The sequence below is a fragment of the Tursiops truncatus genome, chromosome 11 (assembly GCF_011762595.2).
Source record: "Tursiops truncatus isolate mTurTru1 chromosome 11, mTurTru1.mat.Y, whole genome shotgun sequence".
In the NCBI taxonomy this organism is placed as follows: domain Eukaryota; kingdom Metazoa; phylum Chordata; class Mammalia; order Artiodactyla; family Delphinidae; genus Tursiops; species Tursiops truncatus.
Window position 1 is genome coordinate 80032863 of NC_047044.1, and position 17646 is coordinate 80050508.

The 17646-nt window shown below is 37.6% G+C and overlaps 1 protein-coding gene across 12 annotated transcripts in view; it reads right to left on the reverse strand.

The window, feature by feature from the left end:
• The window catches only part of PPFIBP1 (PPFIA binding protein 1), a 177942-nt gene that overhangs the window by 30722 nt on the left and 129574 nt on the right, over positions 1–17646 (reverse strand). For 9 of the 12 annotated variants that reach the window (XM_033866967.2, XM_019936081.3, XM_073788915.1 and 6 more), the window contains 7 exons: positions 17282–17413; positions 12891–12983; positions 10999–11113; positions 9211–9243; positions 7704–7765; positions 4511–4595; positions 918–1072 (listed from right to left, as the gene is read on the reverse strand). In XM_033866967.2, coding sequence (XP_033722858.1) covers positions 918–1072; positions 4511–4595; positions 7704–7765; positions 9211–9243; positions 10999–11113; positions 12891–12983; positions 17282–17413 — 675 coding nt within the window. The remainder of the gene's footprint in view (positions 1–917; positions 1073–4510; positions 4596–7703; positions 7766–9210; positions 9244–10998; positions 11114–12890; positions 12984–17281; positions 17414–17646) is intronic. The other 3 variants (XM_033866966.2, XM_033866971.2, XM_033866968.2) reach the window with 3 other exon arrangements.

Consider the following 17646-nt stretch of genomic DNA (forward strand, 5'->3'; position numbering starts at 1 on the left):
TTGCCAACATCTCTACCTTCTAAAAAGTGGGTGGTCTTTTTCTTCACTCCACCTCACGAAGATAATTTGAAGGGCCATAGGAAGGCGTTTGCTTCTTTGAAGCATTTTTCAACACTACAGATCCCGTAAATCAGATCCTCCATGCAGATGACACCTTATTTACCAAGAAATCAATTAATCAATGTGTTATCTGTCAGGGCAATTTGCTTCTTTTTTTTTTTTTTCTGTACATGGGCCGCTCACTGTTGTGGCCTCTCCCGTTGCGGAGCACAGGCTCCAGACATGCAGGCTCAGCGGCCATGGCTCACAGGCCCAGCCGCTCTGCCGCATGTGGGATCTTCCCAGAGCGGGGCACGAACCCGTGTCCCCTGCATCGGCAGGCGGACTCTCAACCACTGTGCCACCAGGGAAGCCCGGCAATTTGCTTCTTATTGTTTTGCCATAACTACGCTTGTAGATCAGTTCACCTGCTGACCTCAGGTTTGGGTACCCCCATGCAATACATGGCTCCACAATCCCCAGCATGTTAACTGAAGTCCATCATCTTTCACAGTTACTGTCACACGTGACTAAAATAAATTTACATAATCTCACTTTACCCTCACTTTACTTATTCCCTACTTATTCTTTAGGAAGTAGATTATAACCTAGTACTGAAGATGACATCCATCTCCAAGGGATTCATATGTCTTTCCTGAATTACATAAGTGGTTTTGACATTGCCCAAGTGTTTACTTATTAATAAAGAGAGGGAAAAAAACACACATTTCAAATAAAGAGCCGGAGGTCACAATAATTGCGGGGATAAAGCAAGTCAGTAATCCACCTGAGAAAAGAACCATGTCTTTGATGTTATCAATGGCACTTTCAATGACAGAGTCTCTTTAACATGAAGAAACTATTGAGTCTATAAATACCTCTTCTGGAGCACTTGTGTTAAATGGGTCATGACTGGGAGATCCCATTACTGGCGTAGATGACAGGTTTTTCTCCAGATCGCTAAAGCCCTGTGCGTCCAGCAAAGTGGAGAAGGAACTGGAAGGGAGCAGGTCTTCAAAGTCACCATCTTGGCCTAAGCAACGACAAAGCGGAAAGTGGACACCAGCAGCTTTTCATGTTTTACTTTTGGAGGAAGATAAGAGTCCCAATTATCTTGAATATAAAAATTTTTCTGATCCCTAAAAATCAAAGAGTCAACTCCTGGCATCGCTTGAAGAACAACAACGTGGGACCTAGGAAACGGCATCTTAAACTGTGAGCACCTAAGGCCCAGGGACTCTTGGGCCACATGAGTATCCAGTAGTGGTATTAGTAGAGGTATTAATTACTAGTGGTTTAATAGACACAATCATAGACTCACAGCATTGATGTTAAAAGTTAACTTAGTCCAACAACCTTCCTGTAATTCTGTGTCAACATTTGGGGCTTTATAAATTTCAGTTCAGAAATAACCCAGCTGAGGAATACCAGTGGTACAACAAAACTGATTCTGAACAGCAACAAAGTCACCATTTAGACAACTCCATTTTCATCGCTACTGTGGTCTTGAAAAAACATAGAAAGGAAAAAAGGAAAAGAAGAGAAAATAGATGACCCTTTGACTCTTAAGAGGATCCTTTTTTGCCATTCATTTCATTTTAAAGTAGAAAGAATGGCCTAATGGAGAGAAGGAACCACATAACCAGCAAACCAGCAACTTTGAGAATTTTTTTACCTCTCTAGAAATGAAAAGGATTAAGTGCTGAACAACAGTGCCAGATATTCTTTCTTTACAAACAGAATGGTCCTTCCAACTATTCTCTGAATAATACAAAATGGCAAATCATATACTTGTTTAAAGATACTAACTAGACATAGCTTCTTAATTTAGGTTTTTATTAGATTTTTACTCTAATTTTATTAGAATTCAGGTATTCTTAAAATTCCCTGAGGATTGTCTAAATAAATATAAATCCTAGTGAGAAATCACTGTTTACATAACTCTTCAATAGAACAGGACATAATTTTCAATGGTTTATAAACATCTATCCTGCTATACACGGTTAAAAACTATCTTTTTTAATTATATGCTTATATGCATAGAAAAAAAAGGCCAGAAAGAATTACGTGAAAATGCCAGCAATGATCATGCCAGTGCAATTTTGAGTGACTTTTTACCCTTTTTATCTGTTTTCCAAGTGTCTTACAATGTAGTCTAATTACAGAAATCAATCTGCTCTTCCTTGATTTTTAAATATTAGAATTATAGTGTTGAGATTCTATAAAATCAAACAATGTTTTAAATGCTATGACTATGTAAAAATTAATTACTTGAGAATTTGCAATATTCTTTAGAAGAGAGACTCCTGTGAAGGTTTAGAAAATGGTGAGTGGTAAGAATTGTCATAAGTCTACACTGATAATTAGAGGTTCATTTGCTCATTCAGATATTTATAAAGTCTTAATAATAGGCCTTCTGGACAAAAAGATGAAGATCCATTTTTTTCAAAGATCCTGGTCTAGGGCTTCCCTGGTGGTGCAGTGGTTAAGAGTCCGCCTGCCGATGCAGGGGACATGGGTTCGTGCCCCGGTCCGGGAAGATCCCACATGTCGCGGAGCGGCTGGGCCTGTGAGCCATGGCCGCTGGACCTGTGCGTCCGGAGCCTGTGCTCTGCAACAGGAGAGGCCACAACAGTGAGAGGCCCGCGTACCGCAAAAAAAAAAAAAAAAAAAAAGATCCTGGTCTAAAGCAGCATTTTCTTTCTTTGTGAACCCATCAAGATTAAAATTTCAAAATCCGAGTGTCCCATGAGTACCTACCAAAAGACTTATTTCCAGCACTTACTTTTTTTTTTTTAATAGCTACTGATATGTGTAATTCTAGGTAATTTGTTTTTTTTTAAACATCTTTATTGGAGTATAATTGCTTTACAATGGTGTGTTAGTTTCTGCTTTATAACAAAGTGAATCAGTTATACATATACATATATCCCCATATCTCTTCCCTCTAGGGGACTCTTCAATAGAACAGGACATAATTTTCAATGGTTTATAAACATCTATCCTGCTGTACACGGTTAAAAACTATCTTTTTTAATTATATACTTATATGCATAGAAAAAAAAGGCCAGAAAGAATTACGTGAAAATGCCAGCAATGATCATGCCAGTGCAATTTTGACTGACTTTTTACCTCCCTCCCTCCCACCCTCCCTATCCCACTCCTCTAGGTGGTCACAAAGCACCAAGCTGATCTCCCTGTGCTATGCAGCTGCTTCCCACTAGCTATCCATTTTACATTTGGTAGCCAGCACTTACTTTCAAAGCAAATAACCCCAACTAGGCAGTGCTAATGAACAAGAGAACTTTCAAAGTTCTTCACATTTTTGTGTGTTTTGAATGACCCCCAAATCTTTGCCACATTTGTGGATGGCCAACTGGCCCATCAGCAGATAAAATAATAATAAATACAACAAAATGCATACTATCTTTACCTAGATGTTTTACTTTTTTTTTTTTTTTTTTTTGGCAGTACGCGGGCCTCTCACTGTTGCGGCCTCTACCGTTGTGGAGCACAGGCTCTGGACGCGCAGGCTCAGCGGCCATGGCTCACGGGCCCAGCCGCTCCGCGGCATGTGGGATCTTCCCAGACCGGGGCACGAACCCGTGTCCCCTGCATCGGCAGGCGGACGCTCAACACTGCGCCACCAGGGAAGCCCCAGATTTTTTAAAAACACATTCAAAGCTGAACACAATCCTCCTCAACCACTTCCATGTTCCTTCTCTAGGCTTCCCCCTCTTGGTAAATGGAACCATCATCTGCTAGTTGCTTTAGTCAGAAATGTTGATCTTTCCTGATGCCTTCTTATTCTTCACTCTCCTCATCTAATTCATCACACTACTGAGTTGATTCTAACACCAAAATACGTTTCCAATCAGCACCATCAGATCTTCCCACTGCAATACTGCAAGGGCCTCTTGATTGGCTTCCCTTCCTTCCAACACTGCTGGAATAGTCCCAGTGGTCCACAGTCCACGATGGTCCATTTGTCACAAAGATCATGCGGTTGACTTGTTCAGACCATTCAGTGGATCCCTCTGGGCTCAAATAAGAGCTGAACTCCTCACTTTGCATGACCCGGCCGTGCTCACCTCTATTATCTCATCTTGTCTCACTCTCCCCCCTGCTCACTACCTTCTAGGTACACTGGTCTCCTTTTGTTTCTTAATAAACACACCAAGGTCTTCTTTCCCCAAGGCTCTTGCAGGTACTGTCCTTCTTTCTCTCTGCAACGTTACCTAGTCAACTCCGTGGAGAGGCTCTCTCTGGGCAACCAATCAACAGTGTACTCATCAGCTGACACACTTTCTGGCAGAGAACAGATGCCTAATAACATCACTGAATGAATGAAAGGAGCAACCTAACTTGAAATAATGGATATACTTCATGAAAGAAATTGAGGCCAAATGTAAAAAAGTTCACAGCCACTTAAAAATCAAGTAAAGCAGAGAAGTCTTTAGAGCTACACTACCTTTTTTACCTTGGGCCAGTACCACTGTATCTTGCATTTTCTTATACCTGTTCAGGCACTGTCGAAGATCTTCTATTTTCCGATCCTATTAGTAAAATAAATTATCATCTTTAATATTATGATTTTAAAACAACAAAAGTGATTGTGACACAAAGAATAAGTAGACATGAATTATTTACATTATTCAAAGAATGCTTCTAAACTTTAGTAAAACTGGTAATGTTCAGAATATTTTGCCTACATACGTCAGAGACATAGAAAAAGTACCTCTAAAGTTAGAGATCCTATCCTTCAGCTGCCATCTTTAAAAAACAAAAACAAAACAAGGTAATAAGACACAAAACAAAACAAAAAAAAAAACAAGAAAAAAATCAACTTCCTTTACTCTCCTAAGGCAGAGCTTGAAAGAAAGATCTACACCTGCTACCTTTACCAGCTGCCATTAATCACCATCTGGCTTTTCCCTTCTCCAAACACTCCACCAAAGCTGCTTCAATTACTGATCAGTGACCTTCTCTTTACTAAAAACAATGGACACTTTTCATCCTTTTTCTAATTTGACTTCTAGATGGCACCTGATTGACCCCCACTCTTTCCTTCTTTCACTTTTCTCTCCACTCTTTCTTTTCTTCTGTTTTGATTTGTTAATTCCTTGACCAGATAAACATTCTACTTCCATAACCCCCACTATCTTCCCAACCCAGAATATAAAATGTTAGAGCTTCAACGTGTTGTCCTTTACCCTCTTCTCTCTTCCCAGGCCCTCAGTGTGGTAAATTATAAAAATGGGCTCCCTAGCTTCCCCGACATGGATTTGGGGCATGGCCATGTGACTTGCTTTGGCCAATGATATATAACAAATGTGGTTCAGAGCAAAGGCTTGAAAAGTATTTGCACATTGGGGCTTGCCCTCTCTTGCTGCCCTAGGGAACCCTGAGGCCACTACATGAAGAAGCATAGGCTAGTCTACTGGAGGATGAGAGACCATTTGGAGAAGAGACAACCCAGCTGGGGTCAACCTAGACCAGTCAATCACCAGACATGTGAGTTACATCATCTTAAACCATCCATCCCCATTCTAGCCACCAGCTAATGGTAGAGATCAGCAAAGCCAGCCCAGACTAGAAGAGCAATCTAGCCCACCTACAATAGTATGAGAAATAATAAATGTGATTTATCATGGAGCAAAAGCAAACTGACACATGAACTATAGTTTTGTCCCCACCAATCTATATATTTCAACTCTACATTTCTCCTAAAATTGATGGGGTTCACTCCCCACCAATCTATAATCCTACATTAATCCTAAAATTTAGGTTGATTTTCCAATTTTCTATGAGATACCTCCTTGTAATGTCCCATGAACACATCAAATTGAGTACATCTAAAATGAAGCTCATTATTTGCCTCCAGTATCTTGGTCTCTGCTTGGATTCCCTTAACTCTTTTATGGGCACCATCATTCACCCCACTGCTCAAACCAGAAACTTACTCCCAAATCCAAAGATTTAAAAATCTTGTCGACCTGTGAATTTCTCTAAAATCCCTTCCTTCCTTACCACTTCACTGCCATTGCCTTATTTCAGCCCGTCTTCATTTCTCACCTATTCTAACAGCCTCTTAATTCTTCTGTCTTCATTCTCCCTCCCTTATTCTTGCTTCCATTCTGCCACTGGAGTTAGCTTTCTAACATGGCAATTTAATTATCTCACTGTCCAAGGTCTAAAGCTGAGAACCCAAATCATTACATCATTAGCCTTGCCACAGCACTCTCTCATATACCCAACTCCTCGACCTGTATCTCCTGCTCCAGAACTTTCCCAGCACGCACTGGCTGTTGTTTCAAGCCTTGGTTTTGAGACATGTTTTCACTCATGGATCCTTTGCCCAGAATCCTTCATTTTCCTGATGAATGACTCTTTGCTCTCCCTCAGAATTTGCCCAAATATGTCCTCTTTGAAGACTTCTTGGAACCACCAAGAAGTTATGTCACTCTCGCTGCTCCTAGAGAAGTTTGAGCATCTAGTAAGCCCTCATTCAACATTGGGAGTTTCATTTGTTATTGTTGCTTTTTGAGGGAGAGAAATTAAAACCAAATGAATTTTAGTGATTTTTTTTCAAATTAAATCTATGTGGGGCAGCTTGCTAATGACTTTTCTTTTTATTTGATGTGGGGAAGACTAGCAAAAAGAAACCTATATATGGGTAGGTGGGTAGGAGAAAGAGTTTATTTCCATTGAACAAAGAACAAAAAGAATGAAAGGCAATAAATAAATATACAAACAGAGTAGGCAAGAAAGAATTAGAGAAAGAAGTTTATGATGAGAGAAAAAGATCAAGATAAAGTTCTTTGGCATTTGCTTGGTTTTTATTTCCTTGAAATTACTCTTTTCATGGGAAAATGTCTCCTTGTTCTATTCATTAAAGGACACGAGGGGAGAGCAGTTCTGATGACAGGAGCTGAACCTGCCTGCTGGGTATATGGCTGGTCAGGGAAGCCAAGAAGAAGCGTGTTTCCTTAGTAGGGTCCCTGCATCCCTGCTCTTAGCAGGATGAAGTAAGGAGAAGCAACAGCTGGAGGAAAGGCCCTCTTGGAGACCTTGGGATTAGGTGAGCATAGCTAAAACAAAGCCGAGTGCCATCCTTGATTACATGGTGCCTGTGCTTGTTTCCTGGTATCTCACCATCAGGAGAGCAGAGATAATCCCAGATGTGAAAGAGGCCAGGAGTGTGAAGGAAATAACATGTTCCTAGAGAAGAAAATCAACAGGATCATGAAGCTAAAGTTGCCATGGCTACCTCCTTCAGAGTTCATAGGGCAGTCCAGAATTTCCAGGGACCACAGAAAGGATGTACTATGGCCTGTATCCTTTGTCTCATTTGTCACCTGAATATAAAGAGCTGATCTGATAACCTGAACATTTTCTAAATTCAGGGCGGTGGTTGGGAGGGGTAGATTCTCAGTGGAGCCAGTGCTGCTGGTCTCCATTCCTGTCTGTGCAGCACAAGTACGTCTATGACCCGCCCCCCGAGAGCAGGCCCACTTGGGCAGGAAGGGAGAATGCTTGCCTCTTAATTGTCAGCTGTGTTTAGGCGATGTTCTTTCAAACTGGGATATCTGATGAGAATGCATGGAATGATCAAAATGATGTTATTACACGTCCAAATAAACACTTAAATTTCATCTAGTTACCTTTTCTTCATTTGCTGCCATCAAAGACTCCACAGCCTTTTTCATTTTTTGTACTTCAATATCTGAAATATCACAACAGCAAATCAGAAGTCTGTTTAGTTAACTTGTGTGACAATAACAAGAAGCTACTGACTCTTCAGATCAAAATGTTGCAAGGTAAAGATGTTAATAATTTGTTCCACTTTCTTTTTTTTTTTAAAAGGCACATTTACCATTCATATCCTCTTTTAGGGAAAACCTGAAAAATGAACACTTTCTAACTCACCTTAATAGTCATCATTCCAGAAAGAAAACAACTACCCTCTCTCAAAGCAAGAACAAAATCCTCATAAGAACACTGAAGATGAAATTTCAGTGCTATAACAATAAAAATACAGAGCTTTCAAAGAAGAAACTTATAAAGCAGGTGAAAGCAATGAATGGTGTATATATGACAAGAGCAGAGAAAATGATGTTCGGTTATAACCAAGATGGAGACACAAATGGTAAGAGCCTGAAGGAACGTGATATTTACATGAGTATCATGCTAAGCAGCTGGCTGTAGGTTCCATACAGAAGGATAACAAGTACTTTGCTTCATCTATAAACTTCATTTCCAGTACTATTTTAAAACGTTTTTAAACAATACTATTTTAAAAGGCCAAAGTAAGTGATTCTCCTTAAAATGTGACATTCAAATACAAAAGCATGTTACTTTAGTAATAAAAAAACAAACATTTTAAAAATGGAAAGTCAACCCAAACTGAAATCACAAATTAAAAAAATTGAAACAGAGGAAAATGTTCAGCTAAGGTTGTCTGCTTTTGAGGACAAAAAAATACTACTGAAGGTAAATTTTAAAACAGTGGAGCATCATTCAGCTCTGATACAATACTTTCAATTAAGGTATACTGTTTAGGAACTGCTTTTCTTCTTTTTTTTTTTTTAATGGCAAATTCCCTTAAGAACTTAATGTCTGGAGGAAAGTCCACTAAGGCTTTATCGATTACACTGCATTAACTCTAGTCTCTGTTAGTCAGCCTGGGTACAATTTCTTTTGTAACACAAGAGGATATGTTTATAGAAGCCCTTAATATAGATCTCAGTGAAAAAGTGGGCTCCAAAACATTGGAAAACAAAAGCAAAGTTCAAAATAATCTTCAACTGTGGTAAACCGTAAAAACAGTAGGTTTTCATAGGAGCATAAACATTATTTTCTCCTCTGACCCTGTATCTCCTGGGCCACGGAGAAAACGCTTCCTCACCTCCACCACTCTGGGTGCTCTGCTATATCCTGCAGAGCAAAAGGGCTGAACCAGGAGCAATAAGCTAAACGGTCTTTTACTCCTTGTTTTATTGTTTGTTTATTTGCCCTCTATTTTGTATACTCTGAAGAAATGGGGAGCTTATTGATGAAGCAATTTTACATCTTTGGGGAGAGAAATGTTTTAAAAACACATGCAAAGAACAGTCCAAGTAGTACTTTTGGTGAATGTAAAGGCTGATGGAAATACACCAAAAACCTTACTTTTGTCTTTGAGCTTCTTTTTAAAATTTTCATCTGTGCAGGAAAACCCATTGAATTGGAAGTTAGCATACATTACAACAATAAGTAGTATTTTAAAAGCACTATTATTTGGTCTCCTTTTACCTAAAATAAAGAGACTCTAACCTCATAAAGACTGAATATTAAGCATTATTTTATGACTTTAGGACTGATACTGCAATATAACATGCCCTCTGTGAGGTTAGAAAGAGAATCTAATGTAGTTAATCAGAAGATGTAAATCTGAGTTACTACCTCTGTTACTTCACCTTTCTGAACCTTGATTTTCTTGTATTAAAATTGGGCCTTCGGAGTACAAGTGCTTCTTACACTAACTGTGATGAAAAACCAGCTAATGTTGCATTGGTTGTTTTTCACATTTCCATTACAGTCTGATATGTGACCCTCCTGAATGTGATTAGGACATTGCTTATGTCATATTCATCTCACTGCTCAAGTTCAGCAGCACTGAAGTGGTCCATCTCCTCCTGTTCACCAAGATGAGTCCACTGATCACGCAGGTAGATGTTATGGCAACATCAGATTCCACGAAGTTTCTAAGCACTTGCTCTTAGTGCCTGGCTGTGTACTGCTGACAAGTGGTTCACAGACCACTGCTACTGCTAGTCCTCAGATCCGACTTTGGGTAGCATTACTCTAGCATAGCCAACATAGCCTCTAGCCCACATAGCCTCTATGATTCCATTTTTTTCCTTAGAATCTTGAAAGCATGACCTGTCTGTGAGTGTCCTTGAAGAACATACATTCTACACATGCTAAAATAGAGGGGAAAAATCCATTTCCCTCAATGTTGGATGAATTGAGTTTTCTGATGGAGAGGGGATTGTGATACCTACAGGTAAATAAAGCCAGGGTATTCTAGAGCCAAGAAGACTTTGGAGGTAATCTAATTCAAGCCCCTCATTGTACAGACAATAATAGATAAAATAGACAAAACAGATAAAGCAATAGATAAAAATGTACCAAATCTACACTAACTGGAATTTGTTCTGTTTTGAATGAGTCAGAACTTGCTTTTGCCATACCATTTGTTATAACAAAGAAAGGTTAAATTTGACCGAGTGTTGTCAGATGTTACAGGCATATACACTTCCAAATATAATTTTTTAAAAACCCACATTTCATTCAAGTTATTTTCTAGCGGGTATAATCTACATTATGAAAAATTACAGTCCATATGATGTCCAGGACAAACCTCCTCAATTTATGAAAACAATTTTTTGGATAAATTCGTACAGTTTTCCCAAAACGGAATTAACCTATTTTGCTTTCTAGAAGGTTGAGGGCTCAATGCATGATAAGAAATGTTCATTAACTTTCCAAAGATACACAGCCTTTCCTCTCTCCTCTCAAAAAGGCAGGCAAGGTTCCTAAATGCCTTACTTTATGTTGTCTCAAGTTCAGTTCAGAGGGGAATAATCTTGGGACATAGTTTTGGTTCCTTTTAATTCTTTTTGACACTTCCTTGTATTGCAATTTGGACATGATGGGAATTTACCGTGTAACCTAAAATAAAGTCCCACTAAAGAAAAGAGGTGCCCTTCTCCAGCTGCTCAAGAGGAAGTTAATAGATGCCCAAGCACAGTAAAGAGGCTTGGAGGAGTCCCTGCAGTCCTGGGCCCAGATGGCCTCTGCTACTCCTCTCTCTCTTAGATGCTAATGGTACACATCATCTAACATCAGTTTCTTTTATAGATCTTGGACGACTTTAACAAAACAAGAGAACAAATGTTAAATACATATTCTTACCTCGATCAAGAATTTCAATCCCTTCTCCTTTCATCTTGCAAACCAATTTTTCTTGTAGTCTTTTTACTTCAGATTCCTTCTCTTCCAGCTGTTCTTTTAGAGATGCCAGTTCCTCCTACAAATGATGAATTCATTTAAAAAGAGTAGATTATGACTAAAAGGGAATATTCAGAGAGTCTGTTAACTCTTAAGTCAATAATTAGTTTTTGTGAATGAAACAAAAAACTACAAGAATTTAGACGCAAACTTCAGAAATCAGACAGTGGCAATGATAAGCAGGAAGCAAGACAATTAATAAAAGTACAACTTATAATAATTATGGTATAATTATTTCAAGTTTCCTTGTGACCAAATTAAAAATAAATCTTTTAAAGTGTGATTAGGACTAGGGCAGCCCTAAGGTTTAAATCTTATGTTAGGTAAAAAATCTGACCAAGTTAATCAAGGAAGATAATCATTAGATGCTTAGTGTCATACAAGCAAAACAAAATGCAAATTGGAAAATAATATACTAGACTTGCTTGACATTTATTCAGCATTTCAAGATGGCACTCATGTTCCCTGGACAAGACAGAGCTTAATTAGTGGGTAAGGTAGCACGCGATGAACAACTTTAGCCAAATCACGGGACTAAATAATTCATCCTCATCACTAAGGTAAAAGAATAGAATCTCCTACAACAATGGAAAAAAAGAGATTTAGAAAACAGATTTTAAGTCTTTTTTTTTTTAAACTACACAACTATTTAAGACCCCAAATCCAATGTGCTATTTACTAATGTTTGTTTCTGTTTCATTTTGGTAAAGAATTAGCTTTGACAAATTTAAGTTTTGCTGGCTGTATTTAACCCAGGAAATAAAGCCATGCAATACTAATAAGTACACCTTTATTTTTCTTAATATAGTTTCAGTCTCTAAAGATACGTACTATGTTTGGTATTATGAGAAGATGTAGCTCTCCAATGGAGCTAAGAAGTTGGCCCTATAGTTTTTGTTTATGGTAGGAATGGACACCAAATACAAGGAATTTTCAGTAGCACTGGCAAGAAGTGCTGCCTGTTCTCACTGTGCTTCTAAGCAGTAACTTCTACTCACTGCCATGACAGAGTTAACCGATGCACACATTTATCGCCAAGAAGGAAGAAAACAGTGTCTACTATTGATACCAGAATTCTTTCACAGCTGAATCGCTGCAATTATTTTACTATGCTTGAATCTCAGAGAGTCCAAGACAGTGAGATTTAATTTATAAACGAATACTTTTATTTTACCTGCTTATTGTTTTTCACTATTTCATATGTTTCTGAAAACAATATTAGGGATTGTATTGTCCCTCTAATCAGCTTTAAACATATTTTTAAAGAACAGGTGACACACACACAAAATGAATGCACACACCACTAAAAACACCATCACAGCAAAACAACACAAGCCAGAAAGCAACAGGCCATGGACCCCATTACCCAAGGTCTACTACACCTTCAGGGACTCCCACTTTTGCTCCATCCGCTGCTTTTCATACTGCATCTGACCCACCTTGATTTTCATGCTAGAAAGTTTGGCCATTAAAGACTGGTAGAGAGACAGGAGGGAAAGAAAACTACAGATAGAAAAAGACAAGCTAAGTAACCAAGAAAACAGTATCAGTTTATAAAGGAGGTTAGATAATTAAGAGAAATGACAGGTTACGTTCTATCAGATTAGTTAAACCCTGATTCTTATTCAGAACAGTAGTGTTTAAATTCAAGATGGTCTCCAGCTTGGAGAAAAAGTTCATTCCCTTGTAAAATGCCTTCTCTATCATATACTAAGTAGAAAATGTATTTTATTTATATTATTGATTGTAGATAGTGAGCCATTTATATAAAAATTTTTGCCATTGTGAGAACTTACTTTGGTAGATTTCAGCTTTTTTTCATTCTGAAGTCTTTCATTGTCCATTTCAGTGACTCTTAACCTCAAATCATTGATCTCCTGCATTAGCCCCTGTCCAAAAAGCGACAAGGAAATACATTAGGAAACCAGTAACACACTTATCTACCAAAAGAGCAGCTTGGAAATCTTCAGTCAATAGCTCCTGAGTTAAAGCTGGATGAATGAGATCAGACAACTGAAAATGAATGTGTCTCCTTGAGAATTAAAGCATCTTTCCATTGAAAACATTGCCTCTGCCCTAAAATGATGCGATTGATTATGAAAATGAAAGGTGACTAAAATTTTAAGAAATGTAGCTGATCGCTTACTATCATTGTGCAAATATTTCTAGACTAAAAATCACTATATGAACTCTTATCTTTTAAAATAAACCAGAGAAATTTTCTTTAGTAAAGTCATTTACTTTTAGAGACTTTTCAGTGATATATGGATATTTACAAAAATACTTTAATAATTTCTTAATTTTTCTACAAAAATACAGATTGTTCATCAGCCCAATCTTGGAGAATCAAATGAAATTTAAACACTTTAGACCAAGGATTCACAACTTGAGGGTAGATGAGGGCCTTATCATTTACAAATATATTCAGTATCATAATAATTTTATATTTGGAAAATGAAAAAGAACGCAATCCTAATGTTTTCATAATACAAATACAATCATACAACTTTTCTACTTTTATTTAAAAAAAACTAATTTGTGGGTTTCCCTGGTGGCGCAGTGGTTGAGAGTCCGCCTGCCGATGCAGGGGACACGGGTTCGTGCCCCGGTCCAGGAAGATCCCAAATGCCGCGGAGCGGCTGGGCCTGTGAGCCATGACCGCTGAGCCTGCGCATCTGGAGCCTGTGCTCCACAACGGGAGAGGCCACAACAGTGAGAGGCCCGCGTACCACACAAAAAACAAACAAAACTAATTTGCTTATAAAATTTGTCTAAATATTCTGAGCAATAGTGACATATCTTTGTCCAGAGCCCAGAGAATAGGAAAAGGAAATTAGAATGTGAAACAATACCAACTCATCCAAAAGAAGGGCTCAAATACTCTGTGAAGACTTTTTTTTTTAACCACAAGGCATGAAAACCCCACCAATGGTTAACGTGTTTTTGTTCCTTTCTTTTCAAGACATTTATTCCTGAGCCACAGATTCACAGACAGAAAAGAATTACACAAGAATGCTGTAAAAAACAAACAGAACAATGCAATAAGAAATAAAAGTTTTTTATTGAGGGATTATTCTAAACTTCTAAGTGTAAGAATTCAATCTCACAGGGGCTAGAAAAAAGGATGCTGTTGTGAAATACACTTCTCAGAAAACCTACAAGCTTTTAAATTGTAGTTTCTTGTAAAGGGGAAAAGTACTACCTAGTATTATATAATTACTTATTAATATTAATTATAATTACTATTAATACAATGTTTCAATAAGAGGATATCTATTTTCTCCTTTTATGAATGAGGTAAATAACTGACATCATTTAATAACATTTTAGTTGTGAGTCCTTATGTACAAGTTCAGAATTCAAGTTCAAGGAAAAGGTCAGTTTCTCCCATTTATTTATCTCCCATTTATTAACCATCTTTGCATAATACGAATTCTTAGTAGCCTTCCTTAATCAATCTGGTCTTTCTTATATATATTTTCCCACTTTCTTATTGGTAAAAAAACAGCTTTGAATTCTATTGGATTGTTGTATTTTACCACTTCCTTTAGAAACAGTGGCAATTTGTAAAGAAGAAACAAATGAATAAAATAGAATTATAAATTGAGGTCATTTTTCTACTAAAAAAACCCTACCCAATCATGCTTTGTAGCAACACCATAAATATGAACATAAATTTCTAATCTGAAAGAAGCCCTATCTTCCCATGAAAAGTCAAGCTGGAAAATCTGGAAGTAGCTCCTTAACATGAAACTTTGAAAAATGTAATACAAATTATTTCCAACTAACTTCTTATCAAAAGTTCAGTACTGTTTTAAAAAGAAAATCCCTGTTATCTTTTCCTTTTCAGAAAACTCTTCAGGGCTCCACAGAAACTCATTTCTGATATCTGTATTCTTACCACAAGGGGGCACCATTGAACGATGCCAAACATCTATCAGCAGTTCCTGGGACAGGCAAGCCCTCAATCTTCCAAAGTTTCAAGACTCTTACCCTCAATCTTTTGGAAGTATCTATACTTCTTCCCCCACTCCAATGTTTCCTTAGAAATTCATCTCCAAATAATCTAAAATTCTAAGACAATGAGCATTCTATGCTCATTCTAAGAAAATGAGCATATTCAATTTTAATTTTTTAGTTTTAATTTTGAACACTATTTTCATGTTTAACAAAGTTTATCATATATCCCATAATCTCTGAGTATGTGCATGCTACATTTTAACAATAGTGTTGAATGTTTATTAGAAAATTATCAGGGATTACTACAAGTTTGATAACAAGATCACCTTCCATATGATTGAGAGAATGCACGAGCAAAGCAAGTAACCCCCAAAAAAGGATTTATAAAAAATGCAGACGAACTCAAGAGATGTAGATATTGCTCTGGGGTCTTACAAAAAAAAAAATCCTAAAACAGCTACTTCAATTTAGTCCCAATATTTGGTTAACATCTCATATCCAAATTAACCACACCTGTGCCGGTTAAGACTTTCCCTAAACTTTGTGTGTATAATAAGGCCACCTCTTAATGCCCCAAAACGATAAACTTCTTTCCTGACACCAGAGTTAGCTCCACTGCCATGTTATCCATCTGTTGACTGAATTCTACCAATGTGTTCTGTAGCAGCTGTGGAGTCAGGGAAAGACAGAAGGGAAAAGAGGAAATATCCAAACAGATTTTTAAAGAAAGCACAAAAGCTAGAATTTTAATGAAAGTAGGTAACTTCCTAAGTTTTGTTTTAAAAGCCCCAGTCTCAATTAAATGAAAAACATACTTATATAGGTGACTGACAAAGAGCTTTAAGATTAAAACATGAGCTAAGCTGGGGATTTCCTTTTGTTACTGAGCAAGTAATACATATACCAAGACTTTCCATAATAGTTACATCTTCGACAGAAAATTTAATTTTAAAAATAACAATGGAGTAAACCTTATTGCATTCAGCTCAAGGAAGGACTTTCACACAGTGGATAACATATGTGGATAATATATATCATATCGTGATGGCATGGAGTGAGCATAAAACAAATATTTGAAATGAAGATAGAGGGGGAAAGTAAGTAAATGATTTCTCCTCTCTCCTTCTTGGTACCCAATTTTCTAATTCAGTATGACACCTCTCCATACCCCAACTGAGGAAACAAAATAAAGAGAAAGGAAGAGATGGCCCTAGGAGAGAAAAAATTTCTACAGTGCTTTATACTTAGTTTCAAATGAATAGATTTCATTTGGATATGCTCTGAACTCCGCCTTGACAAAAAAGCAATTAACAAATTAGAAAACCTGGATTAACAATAAACTAGGTCAAACAAACAAGAAAGCATGTTTAGCCAGGAAAATGGGTATTTCATGTTGTAGAATCTACCCTGAATTTCACAAAAGTATACTGAGCTGTATTTATGTGGAATGATTTACATGTGGATTAGACCAAAAGTAGAAGGCCAAATTAAATGACCTCTAAAAATCTGCGATTTTTATGATTACATAATGAAAGCATGTTTGCCATACACATTTAAAAATCTACTTACCATAGAGTAAGTAATCAGTGTGCTTAAATAAGAACTACTAGTAAAATCATGCACTTGAACCCATTATTTCCACAATGAAGAGAATCAGTATGGATGAACAGATGGACAGATGGATGCATGGATGGCTAGAATAGATAGACAGAAGCTCCAAATGTCCGAAAGTCAAAAGCATTTCTAAAGGCAAGTGAAAGGATTAATATTTCATATCAAAAGTCTCAAAATAGGGCTTCCCTGCTGGCGCAGTGGTTGAGAGTCCGCCTGCTGATGCAGGGGATGTGTGTTCATGCCCCGGTCCGGGAAGATCCCACATGCGGCAGAGCGGCTGGGCCTGTGAGCCATGGCCACTAAGCCTGCGTGTCCGGAGCCTGTGTTCCGCAACAGGAGAGGCTACGGCAGTGAGAGGCCCGCGTACCGCAAAAAAAAAAAAGCCTCAAAATACAAATTACCACTATCATTTAGTGATAAAAAGTCAGTGTAAGTTTATTCTTAAAAAGAAGCATGGATAATGAGGGAACATAGTAATTAACTGCCTCTCCTTCACAACTCCAAGGAATTTCAACTTGTTCTAGGAATACGTGTGTGCGAGATATATAAGTATGCATATATATGTGCATAGATACGTATATGTATATAAAGAGAGAGGAAGGGTATCACTTACTTCTGTGTCTCTGAATCTATCTTCGTAATCCAATCTGTCCTTCTCTACAGCTGTCAGTTTTAACTTCAAGTTAGATATTTCAGCCATCAGGTCCAACTTCTGAGTTTCTAAGGATGTCCTGCTCAGAAGCTCCTATTAGAATTTAAGAGAGACATCCAAAAGTTGTTTTATTGTGAACAGCCACATATGGATGTGTCTCGCTTATGACTGCGAAGCAGTAACTCTTAAGTAGAGGATGTGAAGATTAATCAATAATAGATACATTTGGAAAAAATTATTTGCTTTAGTTACCCTTCAAAGAGCCGAACTAATGCTCAATAAGCATTATATTGATACACACATATATAAACGTATACATTCTTAAG